Source organism: Petaurus breviceps, unplaced genomic scaffold, assembly GCF_028583685.1.
Source record: "Petaurus breviceps papuanus isolate PSGF00001 unplaced genomic scaffold, PetGlider_PUasm1.0 186, whole genome shotgun sequence".
NCBI lineage: Eukaryota > Metazoa > Chordata > Mammalia > Diprotodontia > Petauridae > Petaurus > Petaurus breviceps.
The window spans coordinates 41,266,941-41,294,423 of NW_027185798.1; the positions used below are offsets into that span (position 1 = coordinate 41,266,941).

A 27,483-nucleotide genomic window follows, 5' to 3' on the forward strand; every position below is an offset into this window, starting at 1 on the left:
CCTCCCCCCCCCTATTCTCCTGGAGGGTGAGATCCCCTATTTAGTGTGTATTTCCCTCCCTCCTCAAGCCAGATTCAATAGGAATAAGGTTGACCCATTCCCTTTTGGCTTCCTATTCTTCCCCTCCATTGTAACCATTTTCCCTTGCCTCTTCTGTATGAGATAGTTGCCCCACTCTGTCTCTCCCCATCTCCTCTCATTATATCCCTCTCACCTCTTAATTTCACCTTTTAAGTATCATTCCTTCCTGTTAAATTGGTCCCGTGCCCTCTATCTATGTATACCTGTAAACATATATACACACATTCACATATGTATTTATATGCCTGCATACCCTCATATAAAGACATATATATTATATATATATTTCTAAGCCCTTCAACTACTGAGAAAAGTTTCATAAGTTACAATTATTGTTTTTCCATGTAGGAATGTTAATAGTTCAACTTTGGCCAAGTGGCTCAGCAAGCAAGAGCACCGGCCTCAGTGCCGGGACGACCCGGATCAAATCCGGGCCCAGACACCCAGCACCACACCCAGAAACAACAACTGGCCGTGCAACCCCGAGCAAGTCACTCAACCCCAATTGCTTAAAAAAAAAAATAGTTCAACTTTGATAAGTTCCTTATGATTTCTTTTCCCTGTTTACCTTCTCATGCTTCTCTTGCTTCTTGTATCTGAATGTCAAATTTTCTATTCAGCTCTGTTTTTTTCAGCAAGAATGCTTGAAAGTCCTGTATTGCACTGAATGACCATATTTTCCCCTGAAACAGGATACTCAGTTTTGCTGGGTAGGTGACTCTTGGTTTTAATCCCAGCTCCCTTGACCTCCGGAATATCACATTCCAGGCCCTTTGATCCCTCAGTGTAGAAGCTGCCAGATCCTGGGTTATCCTGATTGTGTTTCCACAATATTCAAATTGTTTCTTCTTGGCTGCTTGTAATATTCTCTCCTTAATCTGGGAATTCTGGAACCTGGCTATAATATTCCTAGGAGTTTTCTTTTTGGGATCTTTTTCAGGAAGTGATTGGTGGATTCTTTCAACCTCTATTTTGCCCTCTGGTTCTAAAACATCATGGCAGTTTTCTTTGAGAACTTCCTGGAGGATGATTTCTAGGTTCTTTCTTTGATCATGGCTTTCAGGTAGTCCAATAATTTTTAAATTATCTCTCCTGGATCTATTTTCCAGGTCAGTGGTTTTTCCCATGAGATATTTCACATTGCCTTCTATTCTTTTGGATCTGTTTAATAGCATCTTGATTTCTTATAAAGTCATTAGCTTCCATTTGCTCCAGTCTAATTCTGAAGCAATGATTCTCCTCATTGAGCTTTTGAGATTCTTTTTCCATCTGGCAAATTCGGCTTTTTAAGGCATTCTTCTCCTCATTACCTTTTTGAACCTTTTTGATATATAAATCTATATCAAGGACATATATTTACAGAGAAGAAGATGGGCCAGTCAAGGATGAGGGATAAGAGATGACCTAAATGTTATACTGATATCAACAAAAATACCAAAAGACCTGAAAAAAGCTTTCAATTCTTTGGTAGATCCTTTATGGAGCCCTTGTGAAAGCACACAAACTATAATTGCATAGGATGAGAAGGTATGAATCAATTGCCATTTGTACTGGTGGATGCCATATTTATGTGGCTGATATAGATCTATGAGGTGTTAACTTGTAAATTTCTTAGTCTGTGTTTTTAAGCTACTAGAAAGGGTATTTCATAATGCCTACCCACAGTGCCCAGTAAATGTTGTAAATGAGTAGCACCAAATATTTTGTGGGAAAAATATAACTTGGAACTAGGTCTTGAAGAATGCAAATCATTAGGTGAAGAGGAATGGGAAGGGCTTTCTAGTTTTTGGGTGGAGGTAGGGGTGACAGTGTGTACATGTTTGGTCTTTAAAACTTTTCTTTCTAAATAGCAGAATGTGAGATAGAATATCCTGCTACTCAGATCCCATTTAGTGTGTACTAAGCCTATTTTTAGACAAGATCTCTCCTACCCAGATGAATGCCAACCCTCTTCTAAAGGACCCTCTATTTGGAGAGAAATCTGGAGCCAGACATCTGATTTTCCTATAGCCTATCAATAATTTTTCCCCACATTGGTACCTTGCAAACCTCACCATGGCACTTTTTGTTTTAGGAGGCTGAAGATGGAATTATTGTGTATGATGACTGTGGGGTGAAACTGACCATTGCCTATCAAGCCAAGGACCTGGAAGGCTCCACTCCTCCTCAGATAGGAGATAAGGCAAAGACATCTTTACTTTTTTAAGGGATGAAGTCTGTACCAAGAATGTTGGAAAATCATGTCTTATTACTCATGAAACATTACAAAAGTGAAATGGTTCCCTTTTTTGTAGTCCCAAGTTTTCATTTGGCTTTGTTGTAAAAACTATATATTTCCCAGACTTGTAGCAAAAGGCTGGTAACTGATGCCATCTTACAAAACATGTAAGTGAATGTGGCTGGTCTGGGCAATTCCTTGAATGGAGATTCCAGCAGAAACTCACCAATTAGAGGAAGGGGCTACAGGGGCAGAGGTATCCCTCTCTGATTGTGAAAGCATCTGGGTTTAGACTGCTGCCTATTAGAAATAAGCAGAGAGGAAGATGGATTTCAAAGTTATGATCTCTTAGTGGCAAAGTTTCATTCAAGTCAAAATAAATTGGTTTTATTCCAACAAGTACACTTAAGAGACCAGTTGAACTTTAAACTAAGGAGCTGAGCCAGGTGCTGTGAGAAAATCATACCTATAGCTTATTGACCAACCATAAGCTTCCTTGTCTCCGGGAATGGCCATTCATCTGCCTGTCATGCACAGCACAAGTGCTGTTTGTTTGGTTGGTTGGTCTGTCGCTACTTTAACAAACTACACTACTGAAAGTCTGTATTCTTAAAAATATAGTAGAGTAAGCTCCTAAGTTGAAAGTTGTGCTTAGAGATCACTTGGGACTCTTGGTCTCCAGAAATAAATAGCAGACTGCTTTGAAATCTTAACTGCTGTTAAAGGCATGTACAGAAGTGAGGGATCTAAGGGATCCTTAGGTCGTCAGAGGCATCAAGACTTTGGATGATGCCAAAGGTGCTCAGCTAGGATATGCCCAGTGATGATTATTCCTCTGGGGAAGATACATGATGAAATTGATATGCGTGGTCAGAGATCTTAATAAATCACATCAAAAGTATGGTCAGGAGAGGGGAAAGCATATTGGAAGCCAAAACTAAAATATTATGCTTTAGTAGAAACAGGAATGTTAGTTGTGATGGAACAACTTGACAACACAATGACGGAATAGCGAACACAACTTATGGAACATGACCAAGTATCTCACTTTGTATTGAGGGCAGTTGGGTGTGTCAGAAATGGTTCATGGTTCATGAACATCCTTGTTTTTCACAGGTTGAATTTAGTGTAAGTGAAACAAAGAGGACTGGTCAGCAGACAGCAACTTGTGTCCGACTTTTAGGTCGTAACTCCAATGCCAAGAGGCTCTTGGGTTATGTGGCAACTCTGAAGGATAATTTTGGATTTATTGAAACAGCCAATCATGATAAGGAAATCTTTTTCCATTACAGGTAAATAATTCCTTTCATTATGTTATAACTTAGGGGGTGTGGGCCTTAGAGATTATCTAGTTCTTTGCATCTGATTCTTTGCCTTGTAATAAGAATCACATTTTTTATTCTCAAATGCTTCATTAATTTAAAGACTATATAAATGTCAGCAGCATAGCAGCCTTCTTGAGTTAGGTGCTGGCTTGGGTGGACCTGGAGAAGTGCTACAGGTATACAATTGTCTCCCCCTATGTTTGTGGTTGAGACTAATTCAGAATGTCATTTCCTCCCCTACAGTGAGTTCTCTGGTGATGTCGATAGCCTGGAACTGGGGGACATGGTCGAATACAGCTTGTCAAAAGGCAAAGGCAACAAAGTCAGTGCGGAAAAGGTGAACAAAACACACTCAGGTAATGATTGTGGGACTGTTGCTCAGCTACTGGTTTAGGTAGATTCAAAAGGCAAAATAAGCACTCTGTTGTTTCTGATTTTAAGGGACTTTTCCAGTCATTTTCACTCTTTAAAAATAACCCCAAACTACTTTATCATGGGAAAGCTTCCTTCTAGAAAATAATGGTTTTTGTTCCCTGGTTAATCCTATGATATTCCTTATTGACTGTTTTCTGGAACACACTCACCTTTAGTTTCCCTTTTCATGTAAGCCCTTTAACAGTTAATGTGCAGAACAAAATTATTCCTCCACTAAAGCTTTTGCTTTAACTTATGTTACTTGATAAAGTATTCAAATTAATGCCTTAGGACTGTGGAGAGCAGAGAATTCTGATCTTTAAAAATATGTGCTTGACAGGCAGACTTGTGATTTCATCAAGATGGGAAAATCCCTTTGTTGGGACAGATCTGTAACTCTTGGATTTCATCAACCCATCTTTAATTTGTTCTTTAAACTAGTGCCCAAGGCATTGACTAGTAAAATGCCTTATCCTTAGTCCCACGTCTTGTATGTACTTGAAGCAAGGTCTTTCTGACTCCAGCTCTCCACTGCAACACAGATGCTTCCATGTGAATTCATAAAAAGTAACTTTGTCAGGGGTGGCTAGGTGGCACAATGAATGGAGCACCGACCCTGGAGTCAGGAGGACCTGAGTTCAAATCCAGCCTCAGACACTTAACATGTACTAGCCATATGACCTTGGGCAAGTCACTTAACCCCGAATGCCCTGCCTTCACCCCTCCAAAAAATAATTATGATGATAACCTTATCTTCCTTACCTGCTGCCCCCTAATTCCTTTGCCTCTTGATAAAATCTCTTGTAATGATAGACTTAAAGGGAAATGCCAAACACCATTGCTTTTTATTCTAATTTTCTTAAATGAATAAAAGTTATACTTGGAATGCTTTATGGGTACCTTGTTCTTATGCGAAACAATAACATCATTAATGTTTCTTCTACATTACAGTCAGATTAATATATCCATCAATTGAATTGGGTCTTTATGAAGATTTTTGAGATTGTCTGAATTTTTCCTAAAATAGAGCTCACTGCCCGTGGTTGATATTTGCGCCTGTGTTTATTGACTCCATTTATTGGGAAGTAAGTCAGTGGAGCTTTCTGGTCTGATAGGACTATTTGTTTTATAGTTAATGGCACGACTGAGGAAGCTGATCCAACCATCTACTCTGGTAAAGTCATCCGCCCCCTGAGGAGTGTGGATCCAACCCAGACTGAATACCAAGGCATGATTGAGATCGTGGAGGAGGGTAAGGACTTCACTTCCCAGAATCCTTTGTATGAGTGATTGGAGGCTTTAAAATATTGGCAAATGTGTGTTCATTGAAGCCATCTCCAATTTCTTCATGGGCTGAACTGAAGAGAATAAGGGACTTGCTGCCTTGTTTAATCTTGTTACCTCTCTGAAATGAAAGATCAGAACAAATTAGGACCTGGATTATCTTTCATACATTGTATTGATTCCTTACACCTGTCATTTCCCTAGTGACCAAGAAACACAAGCAGAAATAATTCTGCCTGATTAGACCCCTACTCTCTTCCTGGAATAAGATGGGGCTATTCTTTGGCGTTGTCTTCTCTAGGATCTCAGCCGACCTTTTTTCCTATTTCTCAGAATTCAGCTTCTTTTTAGGCAGCCATTCTATTTGACATTGTTTACACTCTCTTGGTTCTGTTTACACTTGGCTTCACTTCATATGTATCTTCCCGTATTTCTTTTACTGCACAATAATATTCCATTACATTCATAGCGGATTTTTTGTCTATTCACTTGGTGGATGGATATCCACTTTGTTTTTGCTTCCATGAATGTTTAGATAAATATTGTCCCTTTGTTTCTTCTACTGGAATTCTTAAGTCTAAGGTTATGGACAGTTCAGTCACTTTTGTTGCTTAGTTACTTTATCAGTTGAAGTGTAAAACAGTTGGACTCCTTTACAATTCCACCAACAGTGCATTAGTGGGCCTGTCTTCCCACAGCCCCTCTGGTCTCAATTGTTCTTTTGTAGAGAATGAGGTGAGGCTTTGGAGTATTCTGTATTTCCCTTACTATTAGTGACTTGGAACATGGTTTCATGTTGTCATTTATAGTTTGCATATCTTTTGAAAACTGCTTGTTTATATACTTTGACTACTTATGTGTTGATGTGGTATATTGTTTTATTTTTTATTTCTCTTATACCTTGTCTGGTTAAGAATTCTCCCCTTGGGGCGGCCAGATAGCACAGCTAGTAAGAGCACCGGCTCCAGTGTTGGGATGACCTGGATATCGAATTCCGGTTTCAGACACTTAGCACCCACCCAGAAACACCTGGCCGTGTAACCTTGAGCAAGTTACTTAACCCTGATTGTTTAAAAAAAAAAAAAAAAGAAATCTCCCCTTAAAAGTTATTTCAGGGGTGGCCAGGTGGCACCATGAGTAAGAGTGCCAGCCCAGTGTTGGGAGATCCGGGTTCTGGCCTCACACACTTGGCACCCACACAAAAAATAGCTGGCCGTGTAACCTTGAGCAAGTTACTTAACCCCAATTGCTTAAAAAAAAAGTTATTTCAAATTGTGAATCGATTGTTGCAAAAGCTACAAAAAGACTGCACACACATGAACAGAATTAGTGCTACATTAAAATAAGTGACATTGGTGCAAATTGTTGATTTATGTATATAGTCATTAGAAGCAGTTTACATAGTTTTCATTTTTATAGTTACCTTGCAGTTTAAATCCAGGAACACCAAAAACTGTTGAGGTGGGGTCTGCCTACCCCAAAACTGTTGTGGTTTTCATGATATGTTGTGGTGGAACCATCTCAAAGAATTCAGTCAGACCACCTCTAATCCAAGTATAGGCATTTATTGAGATTGACACCTCTCATGAAACGGGCTAAGTTCCAAGCAGAACCCGCAACTTAAGAGAAAGCAAGATGGATTTTTATAGGGTAAAGATGCAATTACATAACAAAAATTTACATAGAATAGAGGAATATCATTAATATTAAAAAGGCAGGAGGATTTTCTTAAGGGATTAGGTAGTACCCCATCTATGGTTCACTAGTTAAGCATTCTGGCCATGCTGCCCTCCAACTGGCTAGTCATTGTGGTCCTGTCTAGTTAAGACAGATAGTTAGGTATTGTGGTCCTGTCTTGGGCTAGATGGGTGATATGATTGTGATTCAATACAAGAACATGTCTGTTTCTGAGGGAATGGGTCTGGGGGCAGTGACCAGGTAGAGGCAGTAGCAGGGTTCCCATCACATGGACACACCTGCTGTTTCTGTGGGAACTAAGAATTCAGGGACACACCTGTTGTTCCAGTGAGCAGTGAGACATATATGAAGTTAGGATTGGGGAGGGGGGGCGGGGCAGTGTTAGGTAGGTATAGTGGGGCCAGGCCTATAATAAAGTTAGAATATTGGGGCTGGAGGCAACTTTATTAGGATTCCATCAATCCCCCCCCTCAAAGAGCTGGGGCCCAAATTCACTTGGGAGAAGGGACTAAGGTCTCACCTTCCGTAGTTTCTTCGGGCTGAAAAGGGGAGTAGAGCTGTCCCTGTCTCAGTGGGTCCTGAGGAGGAAGTTGACTGGAACTGAGCATAGATCATATCCAAGGGATGATAGTTGAATATGGACTTGTATCCACTGCTTGCTGCCAACTGTAGGTGAATTGGCCTGTAATCTGAGAGACACAAATCTGAGAGGCAAGGTCAATATACAGGACCCAATGTATATAAGGAGAAAGATAGATATATCTAGTAACAGGCAGTTGACTAGGCCAAGTACCCTTTTACTAAATTATTTAGGCTGAAGAAAAGAATATAATTTTAGGCTGAATAGCTCAGATGTATCCCAGCCTTAGCATATGGGATAATAATTAACATTGTGTTTGTACCTTTGTTTCACAAGCTTCTTTTCCCTTTGTTTAATTGTTCCCATGTCATTCAGAAAAAATTGTTCTATTCCAGGGATGTAACAATTTATTTTACTGTGCAGGCAGGCAGATGACAAGCCTGTATACTAATTTACCCAGTTGTTTGGAATATAGAATGACTATGTATTCATATTGGAAACAGCAAAATTTTACATACCTGCATTGTGTTTATGTCTTTTACTGACCACTTGCTCTAAATAGAGGAATTTGCCATTAAAGGAAAAAGCAGGGACATGCCAAATATGACATGATAAAACATCCTTAACTCTGTTTGAATTCAGATAAGAGTTACTTTAACTCCATCTCATGGTCAGACTTAGGAATAGCCAGGTGGAAAACATTCCTTTTCAAAAGAAGACAATGGGGAAACTGAGCCAGGAGGGTCCCATTATAGATTGAGGCTAAAATTGTTCTCTTAGCTTTTCCCAAAAGCAAACCATCACCTGTAGTCGGATCACATTCCCTCTGAATAGCTTGTGGCATTTCTCTCAGATACTGATTTAATGCAGACAACTATATCTAAATTCAGACTCAGAATAAAAGTAGTTGTGGTCCCAACAGCTTTTACCTCAAATGGCAAGTCTCACCAATCACAGCTTTAGGGTACAATTGTTTTTACTCTCATGGGGTTAAAATAAAAAATAAAAGTTTACCATGCCTTACATACATAAGAGATTTCATTTCTCAGTAAGCCAAGTTCATTGTTTAGAACTCCATAACCCAAACATGCTCTTGTATTTCTTTCCTGGGACTGATTACCTTGCCCACCAGATGGTTTCTAGGGATAAGGAGAAATCTATAGGGACCCCAAAGAAGAGGCTGATCTGCCTGTGCATCCTATGATATTCTTCTTTTGGGATGATGAAAATCACGTACTTTATGTGTGGCAACTTACCTGTTTTCAATACTGATTTTTCTTTTTCCTCACCGGGATGCCTTTCAGGGTTTCCCATGTTTTATTTTTAGGATCCCAGTATATGGTAGCTGGCACATGTGGCCTCCAGTCACCCCATATAGTACTACATTGGAGGCGACCTTGGCCCTCTTCCTAAGGGAGGGGAGTAGGGAGTGTCTACCGTTGGAGCTGCTGTGGGATCAGTTTTAGGTTTTAACATTATAACAATAATCCCAAATAACTTAGTTAACAGTCTTACAATTTTCGTAAGTGAGAGCCAACTTGTTTTAGCTTTAAAGCAGGATTTGCAGGATTTAATAAAATAACATGCCTGGTTTTAAACAGATTTTTTTTTCCACTGTCTTAGTTGAAACTAAATTCAGATTAAAAGTTGCTTTGTCTAGCACCATTTTTGGTTCACAATGGTCACTCAAGTTTTACAATATAAAATAATTTTACTATAATTTAGGCATACAATAACAACAAAAACAGTAAGATGACTTAATTGCATTTCCAAATCACATATAAAAATTATTGATAGAAGGTTGGGCTTACCAAGTGTAGAAGTTGGCTGACTTCTGACCTCATTTCTCCTCTCCTTTTCTTATCTCCCTACAGTAGCAGACCCTGCTTGTGGGGGTGGTCGATTTGGGAAGGAAGGAGAAAGAGGGCACCGCTTCTTTTGGGGGAAAGACTAAAGCCTGGGTAGTGTTGGGAGGCTGTAGAGTCCAGCAGCTGAATTGAACCTTTAGGAGGGAGTTTTGGAGAATAAGGAGGAGGGTCCCTGAGGAACCCACAAGCTTCCTGATAGGGGTTACTTGGCCACATTTTCATGGTTTTTCTGTTATTTTTAAATAGCCTCAGTGTTGACAGTGTTTATTGATGGCTCATACCCTTGATGGTAACATGCTATGACAGAACTAAAGGTCCTTTATTCTTCATCTCAACATCCTGAAATTCCTTGTATATCTTCCTCTCTCATCTGGCCCAGGGAAGAGGATCCCTAGTATTTCCTTAGTTTTCTTCCATCCAGATCAGTTCATGCCATCTAACATATCCCTTCAGCAATATAGGCCTCTGCTCCCAGATGCCCACCTGATAGCCTGGCTTGGTTCTTCTTTATGTACTGAAAAGCCTGAGGGAACCAGACCTCTGAAATGAGGTAGTGGTTTATAAATTAACCTTATAAATGTGGGAGGTTGGGCATGTGAGTTACAGGAGATAGCCAAAAAAAGACTTCGGGATTTAGAATCTTGAAGGAGAAAGGGGTCAGGAAGATTAGGAGGAAGACTGACAAGGAGACTGAGCCAAGTTCAGATACTGTAACTGTATTCTCAGAGTGAATGACCCTGTGCTCATGGACTTTTCCCTCTTGAAGTTTTAAAGAACAAATAACAGCATACTGGTAGGAGAGAGATCGAGAGCTATTAGATGCCTTAAGATGGCAGAGCAAGATGAACTCAGCATAACTAACCAGTGGACTAGTATTGCTAAATAATCTCCTTTTTTTTCCCCTCATATGATATCATATCCTCCTTCCATCCCACCCCCCATAAATACACACACTCACACTCATACACACACTCACTTATTTATGTTCTTTCCAGTCTTGTTTTTCAGTGGAAGCAGGATTATTTTGAAGAAACCCTCTAAAGTTTTCTCAGGGGGGCAGCTAGGTGTCGAAGTGAATAGAGCACTAGCCCTGGAATCAGGAGGACCTGAGTTCAAATCTAGCCTCAGACACTTAACACTTACTAGCCGTGTGATCTTGGGCAAGTCACTTAACCTCAATTGCCCTGCCTTCCCCCCTCCAAAAAGCAAAAAACAAAATTTTTTAATTATAGTTTTTCTCAGTCACAGTCTAGATGGGGGAGAACAAAACACATTTAGGACACAGCTTTGTTTTTTTCAATTTAGCTTAACACATTCCTCTTTTCTTTCATCTCCATACAGTTTCTCTCTGTGCCCTCCCCCTGAAAAAAAGAAAGTGTACGGAAAAATGTTTTCCTTGTGTATATTTGCCCTGCTTAGCAAGACCATCCAGGGAATAATAATAAACTTAGATCTTTAAAAATGTTCTTGTACTGTTGCTGGTAAAATGCTGACAATTATCAGTTCTGCTTGTGTTTTTGTCAAGATTTAACATTCAAACTTAGATTTCAACTTGACTATGTAAAATTCTAAAGATTCTTGGATGTTTTATTATTTAGAAGACTTAGATTTTATAAATATGCTAAAAGTTATAACATTAATGATAAGTGATACAATTCTAAATGTTTCTTTCCTAGGGGACATGAAAGGTGAGGTCTATCCATTTGGCATTGTCGGGATGGCTAACAAAGGGGATTGCCTTCAGAAGGGGGAGAGTGTTAAATTCCAGTTGTGTGTCCTGGGTCAGAATGCCCAAACAATGGCCTACAACATTACCCCCCTGCGTAGGGCCACCGTGGAGTGTGTGAAGGATCAGGTAAAATCTAAATCCCAGCCCTTATCTGCTCTAGATTTGGAGGAGCATGGTTCAAAGCATGCTGTATTGCATATGCCCTGAGATTATATGCTGATGTGCTTTTTGTTTCAGTTTGGCTTCATTAACTATGAAGTTGGAGACAGCAAGAAACTCTTTTTCCATGTGAAGGAAGTTCAGGATGGCATTGAGCTACAGGCTGGAGATGAGGTAGAATTCTCAGTGATTCTCAATCAGCGTACTGGCAAATGCAGTGCCTGCAACGTCTGGCGTGTCTGGTAAGTGTCTCCCTTGCTTAGGTCTTTATATTTAGTCGTAATTGTCCTTCATTCTCGAAGAGGACCATGACATCAGGGAAGTGATGACATGACTTAGAGTTGACTTTGATTTGAGTGCTGGAGGACTGTGCAAGGTCACCAGCCTCAACTTTTACCTCCAGAGCCATCTGGATCCAGTGGCCAGATATTCATCAGGACAACTGGAGATGGCCCAGGATACATACTGGCCCTTGTAAGCTAAGGTCTTTTCAGGTTCTCACTTCAAGTGAGGTAAGGTCCATTCAATGAATAGGCCTCTTTAAGAAGTTAATCAAGGGGGAGGACCCTCAAGCTTCCTGGCCAAAAGAAAAGCGGTTACTATTTAGTATTTACATTCACTTAGCACTTATTAAGTTCTTTTATGTGCGGGGTAAAGTGTTCAGTACTAGAAATCCAAAATCATAAAAAAGAATCCCGATTCTCAGGGAGCTTAAATAGCATGTTGGCAGAGATGGTATGTACATATAGAGATGTATTCAGAATGAATACAAAGCATAGTTAGGACAGTATTTGGGAGATCAGAAAATGCTTTGTATATAATGTTGCTTGAGCTACATGTTGAAGGACGTCAGGAATTCTGTGAAGCAAAGATTAAAAGGGAATGCAGTTCAGGCAAGAAAGACGACCATGCGAAAGGAGTCAGGAGTCAGTTCTGTGTGTGAAGGAACAGAGAGGGAGTATACTGAGGGAAATGGAATAAAGGTTGGAAAGTATGTTAGGACTAAGATGTGAAGGGCTTTAAAAGCCAAACAAATTATTAAGCACCTACTATAGTCAGCTAAGTGGTAAAGTGTATATATGACACTGGACCTAGAGTCAGAAATGCCTGTGTTTAAATTTATCCTCAGACACTCACTTTGTGACCCTGCCTGTTTGCCTCAGTTTCCTTATCTGTAAAATGGGGATGATAATAAAAGCACCTATCTCCCAGGGTTGTAAGGATCAAATGAGATAATTTTAAAATGCTTAGCACAAATTAAATGCTATATAAATACCAATTATTATTATTATTATACACTATGTACATATTTGGGAAACAAAGAAAGGTAAAAACAGTCCATGCTCTCAATGTGATGGGGGAGATAACGTGCAAATAACTATGTACAACATGCACACGATAAATTGGAGATGAACACAGAGGGAAGGCACTGGCATTCAAGGGGGACTGGGAGAGACTTTTTTTAGAAGATGGAATTTTAGTTGAGACTTAAAACCAGGAAGAGGAGATGAAGGAGGGCATTCCAGGCATGAGGGAGAACCACTGAAAATGTGTGGAGCAGGAAGATGGTGGAGCATGGAGGCCTGTGTCGCTGTATCAGAGTACATAGAGGAGAGTAAAGTTTAAGAAGAATAGAAAGGTAAATGTTTATGAGTAAAAGTTTATTTTATATTGGAGGTAATAGGGAGTTAATATAATTGGTTAAATTAGGGGAGTGACATGGTCAGACCCCTGCTCAATGAAAATCCCTTTGACTGCAGAGTGGAGAAAGCAGTAGAGTGAGTAAAAGACCAGCAGAGAGGCATATTAGGGGCTGTTGCGGTGTCTAAGCAATTAGGTGATGAGGTCTAGAACAAACCTTGTAAATAGAAGGGGACAAAATATGAGGGATGTTGTAGAGAGAGAAATGGCAAGAGGCAACCAATTAGCTAAGATATACCAGCTGATAGAGAATGAGGAGTCTAGGAGAATGCCAAGGTTATGAATCTCAGAGACTGGGAAAATAGTGATGTCCTAAAAAGAAATAGGTAAGTTTTGGGTTTAAAGAGTTGAGACCTGTTTGAAGCATGTCATTTGAAATATCCATGTGGGAAATCCAGTTCAGAATCTTCAATAATGATGTGGGGTTGCTGTTTAGGAGTGAGACCTGGGCTGGGTATAGATTTATGAGTCATTTGCATGGAGATGATAGTGCCCAAAGGAGAAAATGAATTCACCAGTGAGAAGATAGAGAAAAGACAAGAGATCCCAGGACAGCATCTTGGGGTACACACAGAGTTAGGGAGAATAAGTATTAAGTGCTTACTATGTGGTGGAAACTGGTGTTGGGTGCTGGGGATAGAATGATAAGGGAAACAGTCTCTGCCCTTAGAAGTTTGCATTCTATTGGGAGAGAAATTCTACTGAGGTATACAACACGTAAACAAGTAAACACAAGAAAATTTGAGGAAGGAAAGCACTTATGACTTCTTTCCTTCCTGGGAGGGTGGCAGGAAATGCCTGTTGGAGAAGATGCCACATGAGCTCAGCCTGTCAAGGTAGAGGTGAAGTGAAAAGCTTCATTCTGGGCAGAAATGACGGGGGGCGGCGAGGCAGGGAGAGAGAGCCTGGGAGAGGATGGGTACAGGATTTGGGGAACAGAAAGTTATCCAATTGGGCTGAAACTTGGTGTGTAGGGAAAGAAAAGTCATGTGAAATAAGCCTGAAAAAGGTAGATCGTTATGGGTCTTAAAGGCCAAGGGAAGGCATTTCTACATCACCTATGTATGCCCTACTTTTCTGCCTTTTGTTAGGGTAACTGAGTTCAAAGCCTAGTTTCACTATTGCCTTAGACAAATCACTTCATTTCTGGGCACTGATTTCATTATTAAAATGAGGGAATTGAATTAGATAATCTGTGAGGTCTTTGCCAGCTCTCAATTTAGGTTCCCATGATCCTTTACAATTTGGTAGTACATATTAAGATAATGTTTATTGCCTATTTATTTCATTTATATTTATTCACATTACCTGTATTCCTTGTTTTTTAGCCCCCAGTAGTCATGGCTTCATGAATCTTCTCAATATAAATAGAAGTTTGATACTAGTTTTTTGTTAGGGGAGATGCTCTTTGAAAGAGTGATAATTTATATTTTAGCAAGAATTACCTGAGGTGTAGAGGTGGCTAGGTGGCACAGTGAATAGAGCACCAACCCTGAGGACCTGAGTTCAAATCCAGCCTCAGACACTTAACACAAAAACTAGCCATGTGACCTTGGGCAAGTCAACCCCAGTTGCCCTCCAAAAAGCAAAAAAAGAAAAGAAAAGAAAGCTACCTGAGAGAATTTGTGGTTGTACTCTATTCTGTAAGGTAAAGCTGTTTACCTTTGTCAACAGTAAATACCTTACATTTTTCTATGAATTTTCACGTGTGCGTCTCTTCTGTTGTAGTTGTTGAGTCATTTTAGTCATATCTGACTGTGACCCCATTTGGGGCTTTCTTGGGAGAGATACTGGAGTGGTTTGCCATTTCCTTCTCCAGCTTATTTTATGGTTGAGGAACTGAGACAAATAGGGTCAAGTGACCTGCCCAGGGTCACATAGATACTTAAGTGGTCTGAGGCTAGATTTGAACTCCTGAAGAGGAGTCTTCCTGACTCCAGACCCAGCACTCTTATCTGCTACAACACTTAGCTGCTGCCCCTTATCTCTTGTACCTTTAAGGAATTTTGTCTTGCTGCTTGCAATCCAGAAGAGAAGCTAAGGTTAAGGCCTTTTTTTTATGTTCATAGATCCCATCTCAGAATGTTTTTAAATTAATAAAATAAAATACATAGAATTACAAAGGAAGCCAATTATATTGAAATAGTTAACAAAATACTTGAGTTTATGGACTCCATTTTTAAGAACCCCTGGTCTAATGATTCTTGTAAGCTCTTTCCAAGGATAATTTGATCCACTAAGTAACATTTAGCCACAAACCTGTCATGTCTCACAATTTTTTGTCTGGCTAATATTTCCCCATTATTCAGAGCCCTCATGATTAAAATGTTCCACAACTAGATTGGAGAACATGTATATCTGGAAGTATACTTGCTGTTTTTTCACCAGGCCTTGCTTCCTCTCATCTCTTGACTATGTATTACAGCGAAGGCCCCAAGGCTGTTGCAGCTCCACGTCCTGACCGATTGGTCAATCGCTTGAAGAGCATCACTCTAGACGATGCCAGTGCTCCTCGCCTAATGGTTCTTCGTCAGCCAAGGGGACCAGATAACTCAATGGTATGATGTTGGATCAGGGTTTGGGAAACTTAAAGATGCACAGCAATCAATAGACAGAGTTTCTGTTTCCTAACATACTGATAAGAAGACTTGCTCAATGAAGCAAGAAGGTCATTCAGCACAGGGCGGACATGGGCTACTGGTCTATGGTGCTTCTGAGTGGATAGAAATTGTTTTTCATAGAAATGTGTTCAGGACACTACAGCTGCTATTAAAGTATAATTTATAGTTAGCTGACTCTTTTGTGCAGACTTCACCAGGAAGAACTGAGTAGTTGGCAAAACTACAAATCTCATATTTTGAGTTTTCACTTGAACTTGCATGTAGGTGGTTTCTGAATTTAGTTATGAAATTAATTTTCTAAATGCCATGAAGTTAAAAATTGCAATTAATCACAAAGGTTATTTCTTTACAGGGATTTGGTGCAGAAAGAAAGATCCGTCAAGCTGGTGTCATTGACTAACCCCATCTACAAAGCACATCACTTAATCAGATATGATCAAGTGGGGGGGTTCTGGTGAAGGGTTCTGAATATCTCCCTCTTCATCCCTCCCAAAATCTGGAATACTTATTCTATGGAGCTATTACACCAGTTTTAACACCTTCCTCATGTTATGTTTAAAAAAATAAATAAATTTAAGAAAACCATTTTAAAATTATGCACAGTTGCAGCCTGGAGAACTTAAGGTGGCGCCTTATAGTATCAATTTTAGAAGCTTTATTTGGTGCATTTAACGCAACTGGTAATTGCAAAACTACTTCGCCTGTGTAAGTGAAAAATATAGACAGTTATCTGGTCGACCTTATGAAATTCTGCACTTGATATTTAGTGTATACTCTACCTTCATTACTTCTGGCAAGGTGTTCTGCCTTAGCTCTCAGTTGCATTCTTTTCCTGTTATTTCCTGTTCATTATGCTTTAATTCTGAGGACCATATGAGGGTAGACTATATTACCTTTTTTAAAAAATTAAAAATTTGTGTAAGCATTCAAACCATTTCCTTAAGTTGATGGCCAAATGTTAAAATGTTATTTTTCATATCTCATTTATAATCTTGTCACAGTCCACTTAGCGAAGTTGTTAGATTTCAGTGAGAAGTATCTTCCAGAGTATATCTAAGGGTTTTTTTTTTTTTATAACTTTACTATGATTAGTATGTATGGTGCAGAATTTCATTCGGATGAGGTGTGCCATCAGTGTGGTAATTTAAACATATTTAAAAAACAAGGATGATGCACAAACTTGCTGCTTAGGACACTGCAGCTTCTAGACCCCAGTTTCTTTTACTGATTTAAAAACAAAAACAAAAAAAAATAAAAAAAAAAGTTGTGCCTGAAATGAATCCTGTTTTCTTTCCAAGCAGCCGCCCGGGGCCCGGGACCTTGTACGAGACCGAGCCCGGGCCTGCTGGCTCTGCCCGACTCGCCCCCAGGGAGCTGGCTGGCCCCTGGGGCCCGCGCCTTGGCCCTGTGCCCTCCTCCCCTGTGGTCCCCGGCCCGGGGAGGCAGGACAGGCCCGGGGACGATCGGGCCTGCCCGGCGGGGGTGGGGGGCGCCCCGCACCCCTTGATTTCCCCTTTCCGTTTTGAAGTTATGATCTGCTCTGAGAGACGAGGCCGCGTTTATCTTTGTAAACACGAAACACTTTTTGCTTTCTCCGATTTTCTGTTAATGGCGAAAGAATGGAATAGAATAAAGTTTTACTGATTTTGAGACAAAAAACCTATAGCCACCCAGCGCTTTCATTCTCGAGACGCTTAGTGGGGGAGGGGAGGGGCTGGGTGGGGCTCGCGCGTGACCGAGCCGGTTGCGGCCCCACGTGGCCGGGGTGGGGATTGCTGCTCAGTCGGTGCGGACTGATGACGTAGAGGGTGGGGCCGGAAGTGTCGCTCCCCGGGTGGGGGCTGTTCATGGCGGTTCCGCGGTCTCCGGCACATTTACCGGGTGTGGGGCTGAGTCTTACCGAAGTTGAGGCGGCGGAGTTCGAGGTGGGGCTCGGGGACGGGTCGCCCGAGCGCCGCCTGATTTCTGGGAGGAGTTGGCTCACAGTGGGCGCGGGACAAAGGCCTCGGGGCCGGGCGGGAGAAGAGCTGGGGAGCCGGGCGGGGCGGGCAGCGCGCGGGGCCTCGCTCTCGGCTCGCCTCGGCTCCGGGGGGCCGCGGAGCGCCTCGCCCACTAAGCCGCTGTCGCACCACAGGTGTTTGCTGGTGTGAAATGACCGAGTACAAACTGGTGGTGGTCGGAGCTGGCGGTGTGGGGAAAAGCGCCTTGACCATCCAGCTCATCCAGAACCACTTCGTAGACGAGTATGATCCCACGATAGAGGTAAGCCCCGCCGCCGCCTGCCCCGGGCCCCCTCCCCTGGCGGCGGTGCCCGGGCTCCTGGAGCCCAGGACACAAAGGAGGCGGCCAGCTGCAGCCGACGGCCGCCGTCCCAGAGTGCTGCTGGGTTTCGGGGCCGGGAGCCGCTGTTAGCAGTGAAAACGGATGGAAACCCGCTCCCGTGCTGCGGGGCCCCAGCTGCGGGCGAGACCGCCCCGGGTCTGGGGCAGAAATGCCGATTTCCGTCTAAAAGCGCCGGGGCCGCGGTGCCAGCCCTCAGACCGTCCCGGAGACGGTGCCTTTTAAATACTTTGCGTGTGGAAAAAATGCACGTGATGGCTAGCCTGGACCGGGCCTGGGAGTGCGGAATTTGTCATCGTGGCCCCGCTTCTCCTCCCAGCTCAGCCGAGTGCTGCAGATCGGCGTTTCAGGCTAGACCGTATGAAGAGTAGATGTCGCACCTGATCTGTGACAAAATCTTACTTTAGTTTTGACCGCACTGACTTTTAGCGGTACCCGGGCTTGTTTTGACTTAGCACTGGAAGCTTGACTACCTTCCTTGCCCTAGAGACTGTTGGAAAGGGCAAAGCTTAGCAGCCTAAAAGATAATTGAAGCTCCTCAGAATGAAGTGAATGGAGAGGAGAAATTGACCCAGGGGAGAAGACAGGGGTATTTCACTTGTCCAGAGCTTACTGACTCAAGTCATCACAGTGTGATTTCATTATTTTGTTTGAACTGAATTCCAAGGATATCAGACACACCCATGTCCAAACATAAATATTAAAATGCAGGGTCAATTATAAGTTATTTTGTGTCATCTACACGTGCATCTAGTCCCCTCCTTAAGTGAAGATTAATAGATGAGAAATTTTTCTCTCTCATATTGGTGTCTTTTGTTGCCACTGTTGAAGAAACATTCTCCAGAGCTGGGGTCCAGGGAGAATAACTCTCCCAGATTCATTCTTGGCCACAGCCTGTCATTCCTTGATCAGGTTCACGCTGGAAGTGGTTTTGGATGAAAAATATAAATGTGTTCTCTAAACAGGAATTGAAGACTCAAAAAGCTAGGCTTAGGTTATAGAGATAAGTATCTTTCAAATGATTAAACAGAGAATTTAAAGTATAATTAGCCAAAATGCTCTGTGAACTCAGTTTGCCTTTTTCCTGTTACACTATCCAGAGCGACCTGTGGGCCATTAAGAATATCTTTGTATTGTCAAGGCATAGATGTGTGATACATTTTTTCACTTTGTAACAGCTCTGACACTATGAGGTTTGTCTACTTGATGCTGATGCATATAAACTGCTTAGAAGAAATAAGCGTAATAGAAAGAAAAAGATATCTTACAAAAAACAAGAATTCATTTAGCAGCAGTGTTAACTCTACAATGTGGTGTTTTGTTTTTAAACAAAAATTGAACTTATTTTCTTTAGGACTCATATCGAAAGCAAGTGGTTATTGATGGTGAAACCTGTTTGTTGGACATACTGGACACAGCTGGACAGGAAGAGTACAGTGCCATGAGAGACCAGTATATGAGGACAGGCGAAGGCTTTCTCTGTGTCTTTGCCATCAACAATAGCAAATCATTTGCAGATATTAACCTTTACAGGTACTAGGAACATTGTTTATTGTAGAGAGATAATGTCTAACTGTTCCACGTGGTGGGTGCAGTCAGAGGATTCTGTGTTATAATTAGAGCAGAGACATGGCTTTAGGCTTCATGTTACATGTTGCATGCAGAATAAATGAAAACAGATAGTGGGATTCTTAAGGGTTATACTAAGTATTGGAATGCAGTTCTGGGAGTTAGCACATGATAGAAGTGTTCTAGGATTTGACTATTGTCTCTAGCGTGAACTCTAATATATTTAAATGGAGGAATTGGCAAGCCCAGGCACACAGGACCCACTAAAAGTAATTGTACTCAAAACCTGCTGGTGAAGAGGGAGAGATGGAAATCTGGGTATCATCAAGATTTCACCCATAGGTGCCACTTCTAAGGAACATTCTTTGGGAAATTGAATTAAGAAAAGGATATTCAAGAGCAAAATGAAAATAGAACCGATCAATTAACACACATTTTTAAGCACTCACTATGTGCCAGGCATTTTTCTAGGCTCTAGGAATAGAAAGACAAAAATAAAACCCTTCCTTGGAGGGGCTTACAGTCTATATTACAGTGAAGCAGAAGGCAAAGGAAAAGAAGGCTTGCATCTTTATACATCTCAAAGGTCATCTAAACTTCTCCATTCTATAACAAAGCCTAAGGAAGACAAAAGGACCTGTGACTTGACTAAAGTCACATATTTAAGTAATGTCACAGTAGAACCTCTGTCTTCTGAATCCCAGCTGAGTGTTTTCACTCCTGTCTGCCTCCAGCCCTGACCTTTTTCCTCCCGTGCTTTGTAGACACTACTGGATAAATACTTGTAGAATCTCATACTGTGGAGCACTGCTGGAATACATCTTCAGAAAATTTTATTTTCAATGTGCCACCTACTCCAGAACTTCCAGTGCCTCTCATTCACCTACCATATCTAGGCGAGGGGACACATTACTCTACTTGACTTTCTGGACCCTCCATAAGCTGACCTCACCAGTCACCACTCCCCAATACACACTCCTTCAGTATCCAGCTGATGGGCTCCTTCACAGAAGGATGTACCTTTTGCTTGTGCTGAGTTCCCCTAACCTGGGATGCTTTCCCTTTCATCTCTGTGTTTCCAAATTTCATGGCCTATCTTATGTTAACCTTTTTCATGAAACCTTTCCCTGCCTGTCCTAATACACCTCCACCCATATTTGCTTTTTCTGAGAGTAATAAATCTGTGCCATGTAACTTGGAGCTCAGTTATATGTGGTTGCTTTCAAATAATGCATTATTCTTGACTCCCTATCTATAAAGTCTTTAGAATAGGCTCTCTCTTTATAATTCTCTGATTTCCATGATAGCACTATCAACATGTGGGATACGTGTTCAGTACTAAGGAATTACTTGGTGATCAAAGACAAAGTGGTTTTGGGGGGATTCTGATGAGTTGCAAACTGAATTAGCAGAAGTCAAGGGAGTGGAAATGAGAGTATTTTTTTTTAAGTGATAAAGGCAAAATTTAATATTCAGCACAAACTACATTGGATGTAATATAGCCTCAACTGCTTTTTCTCTAACAAAGGTGTGACTTCTCTTTTTTTGTTATAACCTATTCCATTCATCTAGGGAACAAATTAAACGAGTGAAAGACTCGGACGATGTACCCATGGTGCTGGTGGGAAATAAGTGTGATTTGCCAACAAGGACAGTTGACACAAAACAGGCTCACGAGTTAGCCAAGAGCTATGGAATTCCTTTTATTGAAACCTCAGCCAAGACCAGACAGGTACAACAGGACCCTTCCCTTCATCTATGTCCTGGACAGATGATGGAAGACACAGGGGGATTACCTGGGGTGTGTTTTGGGGTAGAGAAAGTGGGAATCACAACCTTGTTTACTGATGTGGGTTGTTTGAATGATGGAATAGGTCGATTACATTTAATAGGGGCATTCTCTTACCACATATTGCATGTCACGCCTCCTTTTAGTAACAGATCATTATTTGTGCCTGAAATATAAATTCTAGTTATTATTTTTCCAGTCTCCCATATGGCCTTCTCACTTGAATCCACAGCTACTACCTTCTCCCAATCTCTATCACCACTAGTTTTTATATTATATCTTAATTCTTTTTGTCATTGAGTTAATTCGTGGCATGGATAATAACGTTGGCTAAAATCAAAGTGTAGTTTAGTTTTACAGAAAGAGCTGTTAGCAATTGCTTTCATGTGCCTGGTGCATAGAGAGCCAGTCTCAAAGCCAAGAAAGCCAGGATTCAGGTTCTGGCTCTGACCCGTCCTGGCTTCATGCTGAGCAGGCCACTGGTCCTGTCAGACTTTCTACAACTCTAGAACTGTGGGATGTGGAGAGGGTGATGACCTGCTTGGGCAGGTAAAGGAAGTTCCTTTTGCCAATAAAATAATTGTCTTTTCCTCTCCCCTTATAACAAACTTATTTTATTACAGAGCATAGAGAAAGCGTAGTATTGAAAATACTTCAGCCTACCAGAATGGAATCTTAGAGTTAAGAGGGATTTTTTATCCCTAGAATCACCCTTACCTCCCTTTTGCTTGTTTTTTCTACAGAAGTCTTCACTTAGTTGTCACCCTGTTATCCTGAGAATTCCTGTTTGTGCACTTTGCAATATTAGGCCATCTTCAGTTCAGTTCAGCAGATGTTTATTAAATACCTAGAAGCCATCACAATAATGGACATTTTATGTCAGTATTGAAAAGCCTTGCTTCCTTCTTGCCTAGAATATGGATGTAGAGAGTGGGAGAAAGAATTACTGATGAGGACTTTTTTTTAGGGTGTTGAAGATGCTTTTTACACACTGGTAAGAGAAATACGGCAGTACCGCATGAAAAAACTCAACAGTAGTGATGATGGAACTCAAGGCTGTCTGGGTCTTTCATGTACAGTCATGTAACCAAGTAAGTATAAAAATTCTCTTAAAATTGACAGATGGATTATTTGCCTTACTAAATCATACATCTCAGAAACTACCTTATTGACCATGGGAAATTTGAACGTAGCACCTATGGTTTGCTTTCTTTTAAAAATTTTTGGTTTTTTTCTTCACCTGGACTTTTCTCTAAGCTGATATTTAACTCTCAGTTTTCATAAGCCTTTTAAAGCTATGAATTATTTTATTTAGCAGTGAACTTTCCCAGAACACTAAAGCACAAACTTGGGTATAGTGTAGCCATTTAAGACATATCTTGAGTATTTTATAATAATAATTTCACAATGTAAACAGCAGGAATACATGTATGACATATATTTGGTGCTGCCTAGGAGTTGAAAGAATTGTTGACTCCATAATAGATGATAGATAAGCAGTGTGTTGTGTTGGGTTTTTTCCCTGTAATAGATGGAGTTTGGAGTTACATCCTCAGAAAAGAGCCACTTTTTGAGGTAGGACAGATTTGAAAATGTGTCTTTTGGCAACCATCATTTAAATGTTTTCCTCCTTCACTATAGTTTTGTCACTTACATAAACTCTGCCTTTGTTTCAGCTGCACTGACACCCTGGTCCTGACTTACCTGGAGGAGAAGTATTAAATACTCATCTTCAGTCTTCCTGTGAAGCCCCTTGCCATTTTCCTGGTGCCCAGTAGTAGATCAGCACAGTGTTCTCTTGTCTGTTCTCTACCTGAGAAGTTCTCAGAACAACTACCTCCTCACTTGGTTGTCTGACCAGAAAAATGCACCTCTCCTTACCAGTATTTCTTCTCCCTGGGCTTTTTCTCTCTGGGTTGTTTGGTTGTTTTTTTCCTCTCTAGGTTTTTCATTTGAAAAGAAATTCATGCTCTGAAACAGAGAACCAAACTGTCAAAATACTGTTGAAAACAGCATACTGAGCTCCAAAGTACCAACTTCTGGTGATTTTTCCTTTTTAATGTTGAACTTGGACCTGTGTTGATATTTGGAGCAATGTTATGAATAACCTTTTTTGACGTCACTGTCTGGTTTTGTCGATGATGTTATCTGACTACATATGCTAACCTGGAATCTGCTTTTCCTATCACAAATACGAAAGCATACTCCAATATCAGCTATAGTACCTCTTGCTAATACTGACTTTTGTGTTTATTCTGGTTCTCCTCTACTTCTGTGTAATTACAAACACCTTTCCTACTGAAGTGCCTTTTTCTTAGAAGTGGTTTGTAGAATTTTCCTGTTTTATTCAGTGAGGAAACCATTAAAAGGAGATGGTCTCTCATAAACCATTACATATTCAGATGAATATCAGAGGACATCTATGGCCAGGCCACTTGTGTAGGATGGGTAGGCAGGTATATATGACATCTGATACCTTCATCACAGAAATGTTGTGTCTGGTTTCCCAGTGACCTGTTTATGGAATCTACAGGGAGAAATCTGAAACAAGAAAGACTTAGGAATCATTTCACTGATTTTTTACTCAGTCTCCACTTTTTTGCCTCCTCCTCCCCCAAAGTTATTGCCTATGAATTGTATGTGCAATTTGTAGTTAGTGTTTCCTTTAGCTTTTATTCTTATACAGAAGAAAAAAAGTACTTAAAAAACAGCCAACCATCATATGCTAATTTGGACCATGCATTTACAGTTGTATAGACCTTATAATAATTTAGGTGATATTTTCTTCAAAAGGTGCAACCCATGATCTTCAAGTGTTAGATGCAATATATTAACAGAATAAATAATAAGCAACTAGATTTTATTTTTGCCAACTTCACTACATTCACCTGGCTTTTATTGACTGTTATACATATTATTGGAGGGACAGGATGTGCCTTACCATCCTGAGCTAGCTAGTTAATAGTTTACTTGGCTAGAGTATGGTGCTAATGAGACCAGGGTCATAGGTTTGATAGTAATGCTAGCCATTTATTACCATGCAAAGAGAAACTGCCAGAGCCACAGACTACCATTCCTAATTCCAGTCAGCTTTATCATCTATGCACATGCAACTCTGAGATTATGCAGGTTTGTGTTACCTTTGGAGGATGGTATGGAAGTTATTGTTACTGTATGAATTGCTTAAGGTATAGCATATCAGTCTGTCATTTATTAAACATCTGCTGTGTGCCCTTGTGCCTGCTGTGTAAGAAGGGCCACACTTGGCCTTTCTCTTAAACTGTGAGACAAACTGAACATTCTGTGTGCCATAGGGAGCATACAGTTACAAGTTTCACAGAGTCTTATATGCCTGGTATGTATCTTTCACTCTACAAGCTTTTTCTTCAGTATGTCCTAAGCACAGTTGGTCTGAACTGGGCCAAAATCCAGATTTAGAAATGTTTCCTGTTAGATCCTTTTTAAATGTAGGTGTGATATCTGGCTGGATGAGGTGATAAACCTAACTGTTGTGAGAAAGTTAGGCCATCTAGGGTAGTTGTACTTAAAATATGGATTATGGATGTTAAGACCTCCCTTCAGTTACCTTGAATTCTGAGAGCTGAGCTTCCCCCAAGTTATATCCTTAGTCAGCTGTCATAAATTTTGTACTCCTTTGCAGCTGGTCTTTGCTGTTAAAGGTTGTGAGTTCAAGAGTATGAAGATAGAATATCCTGTTTGGCTGATGCTGCAATATTTACTCCATAAATGTTTCTATGAAGTGCTGTTTATATTCGAACAGCTTAGTATGGAATCTTGGTAATAAAGTACTATACTCAAAGCATCACAGTACTGGGGCTTATGAAAGGTAGAAATGAAAACAAGAATTTGCAACTCCTTGTTTATAGATCCCAAGTGCAGTCCAAAAGCTGTGAATTCTTTCATCTTTACCTTGATGAGATGTGATTTAAAAAAAAAAAAAATTCAACATATTCATGGGAAATTTTCAGGTTCTTTCTCCCCCTCTTGAATTTCAATAAGAATAATCTTAATTTTATTTTAACTTGGGGAGGTTTCTTTTTCCTTGAGCCTTCCATAATCCTTAAACCCAAATGTAGCATGTCTGACTCCTAGGACACAAGAAACAAGTGAAAAAATTAGGTAGTTTAACTTAATAATATGAATTAAAGAATCACAAAAAGAAAGAGGCATTCACTTTGGTGAATATTAAGTTGAGGTGGTTTGTATTTGGAACTGACAAGATTTTAATTTATCTTTCACCTTTACCACTAAATTACATGTAGTTATGTGACCTTAGGTAAGTCACTAAAGGTCTGGGCCTCTGCAAGAAGAGAATCAGGCTCTAGAGACTTTTCCAGTTCCAACAATCTGTGATTCTCTCAGCCCATGGCTAATGTTTTTCATATTATTTTGTTTTCCAAAGGAACCATTTGGTTCGAAGTGGTATTTTCCATGTAGAGTATCTGTCATATAGATCTCCAAATGACTGGTGACAGAATTTGAGTGACCTTGGGGAATTTCAGGTCATTCCTGTGACTGTTCTTTGCATAACTCCTAGATGGGGGTTGTCTCATTAGGAGTTATATAACATATATTTTTGTGCCACCAAATGCAGGAAAAAATATTAATTGTGCAAATCTGCTGTTTAAACTGGAGCTTATTGGCCTCCTTGGTCCTATACAGAAGGGCTAATATTTTTAAGTTGAAGATTTAGTTGTAAATTAATCCATCTTAAAAAGACTTTTTGTTCATTTGAATTTAAAGTTGGTTATTGTTCTTGTTAAATGATTTTTTTAAAAAATAAAACTGGAAATTCATTGGTTATTAGTCCTTTTTTCTATACTAAAGTACCATTATGGATAATCACAGGTCTTGATATATGTCATTTATCACTTTGTACGACAGGAGTGGGAGGATGGTGCATGCCTGGAATCCCAGTTACTTAGGATCCTGAAGCTAAGCCTGGTGACTCTTTAGTTTGAGAGTTTTGAGCTGCAGTAGACTATGCTGATTGGGTATTGGCTTCAATATGGTAACTCTCTTTCCCTGTGGGATGGGGAAACAGGTTGCCTAAAGACAGGCAGACCCACCCACATTGGAAACAGAGGAAGTCAAATCTTCCATCCCAATCAGTAGTGCCCTGCACTTCCAGCCTGGACAAGATGAGGAGACAGTTTTAAAAAAGATGTGGGCCTTGTTAAAAAATCTGAATTCCTATATTATCTTGGTGTGATCCGTTTTCACTTCTTTACACAAAAATGTTTTATAATAATGGAATAATTCTAAATCATCATCCAAGAGTTTATTCTGTATTCAGGGTTTTTGCAGGACCAATTAAAAGTTAACATTTCCCCCTAGCACCTTTTAACCAGTTTAACATGTTAAGTGCCCACTGTATCCACAGCTCTGTACTTGCTATATGCCAGGAGAGAGTTTGTTTTTAAAAAAAAAAAAAATGTTTCAACCCTTAAGGAGCCTAGAGTCAACTAAGTTTTGTTAGTATTATGCCAGAGTTTAATCTTCTCAAAGACTGAAGGCTTGGGAGCAAAGGCTGTCTTCTATTCTTTAATGCTTACCCTCTGTCAGTTGGACTACAAGTTAAATTCAACAAATGTGCCAGCTTTATGCAAGGAAGGCATTCAAAGACAAAAATTATATAGAGGGAGTTTCCATCCTGAAGAAGCTTTGAGTTCAGATGGTAAATTACATTGATTTTGGAAATAATTGGTTTAAAAATATATATATTTTTTAAGTTGAACATGGGTAGGAGAATTAAGTTTTGGGATGTGATTTTCTATATGCATGTCGATAAATGAGATGCAATAATTAGGTAACTAGGTTACTATTTATTCACTGACTGTTGTCAAGGTACTTGGTTTGTTTTTTTTTTAATCTTGCCTCTGACGCTGGGTTCCTATACCTGTATAACCCTGGGCAAGTAGCATAACTTTTCTGGCCCACCCTTGCTACATTCATAAAAAGAATTGATCTTTTAACCTCAGCAATCCCCTCCGGAAGTTCATGCACAGCCCTCCTAAAAGCTTAGAAAAACTTTGAGAACTGAGCTTTCCTGCTCTTAACTCTAGTTGCTACTCTAATTGCCTGAA

General features: G+C 40.4%; 2 protein-coding genes across 10 annotated transcripts in view; both read left to right on the plus strand.

Annotated features, from left to right (window-relative positions):
- The window catches only part of CSDE1 (cold shock domain containing E1), a 57,786-nt gene extending 40,832 nt beyond the window's left edge, over positions 1 to 16,954 (plus strand). For all 7 annotated transcript variants that reach the window (XM_069090278.1, XM_069090281.1, XM_069090282.1 and 4 more), the window contains 8 exons: positions 2,156 to 2,263; positions 3,416 to 3,591; positions 3,868 to 3,980; positions 5,171 to 5,290; positions 11,145 to 11,323; positions 11,435 to 11,598; positions 15,483 to 15,615; positions 16,031 to 16,954. In XM_069090278.1, the coding sequence (XP_068946379.1) occupies positions 2,156 to 2,263; positions 3,416 to 3,591; positions 3,868 to 3,980; positions 5,171 to 5,290; positions 11,145 to 11,323; positions 11,435 to 11,598; positions 15,483 to 15,615; positions 16,031 to 16,078 (1,041 nt within the window). In that variant the 3' untranslated portion in view covers positions 16,079 to 16,954. The remainder of the gene's footprint in view (positions 1 to 2,155; positions 2,264 to 3,415; positions 3,592 to 3,867; positions 3,981 to 5,170; positions 5,291 to 11,144; positions 11,324 to 11,434; positions 11,599 to 15,482; positions 15,616 to 16,030) is intronic.
- Positions 16,955 to 17,458: 504 nt separating this feature from the next.
- NRAS (NRAS proto-oncogene, GTPase) lies at positions 17,459 to 26,193 on the plus strand. 3 transcript variants are annotated; one of them, XM_069090288.1, is made up of 7 exons: positions 17,459 to 17,603; positions 17,813 to 17,940; positions 19,373 to 19,551; positions 21,160 to 21,319; positions 22,344 to 22,467; positions 22,908 to 22,951; positions 23,053 to 26,193. In XM_069090288.1, the coding sequence occupies exons 2-5, from the start codon at positions 17,830 to 17,832 to the stop codon at positions 22,461 to 22,463; spliced, it is 570 nt and encodes a 189-aa protein (XP_068946389.1). In that variant the 5' UTR covers positions 17,459 to 17,603; positions 17,813 to 17,829; the 3' UTR covers positions 22,464 to 22,467; positions 22,908 to 22,951; positions 23,053 to 26,193. The 3 variants fall into 3 exon arrangements, with proteins under 3 accessions (XP_068946389.1, XP_068946390.1, XP_068946391.1); XM_069090289.1 differs by lacking the exon at positions 22,908 to 22,951; XM_069090290.1 differs by lacking the exon at positions 17,813 to 17,940 and having other exon boundaries at positions 17,469 to 17,603.
- Positions 26,194 to 27,483: the final 1,290 nt, after the last annotated feature.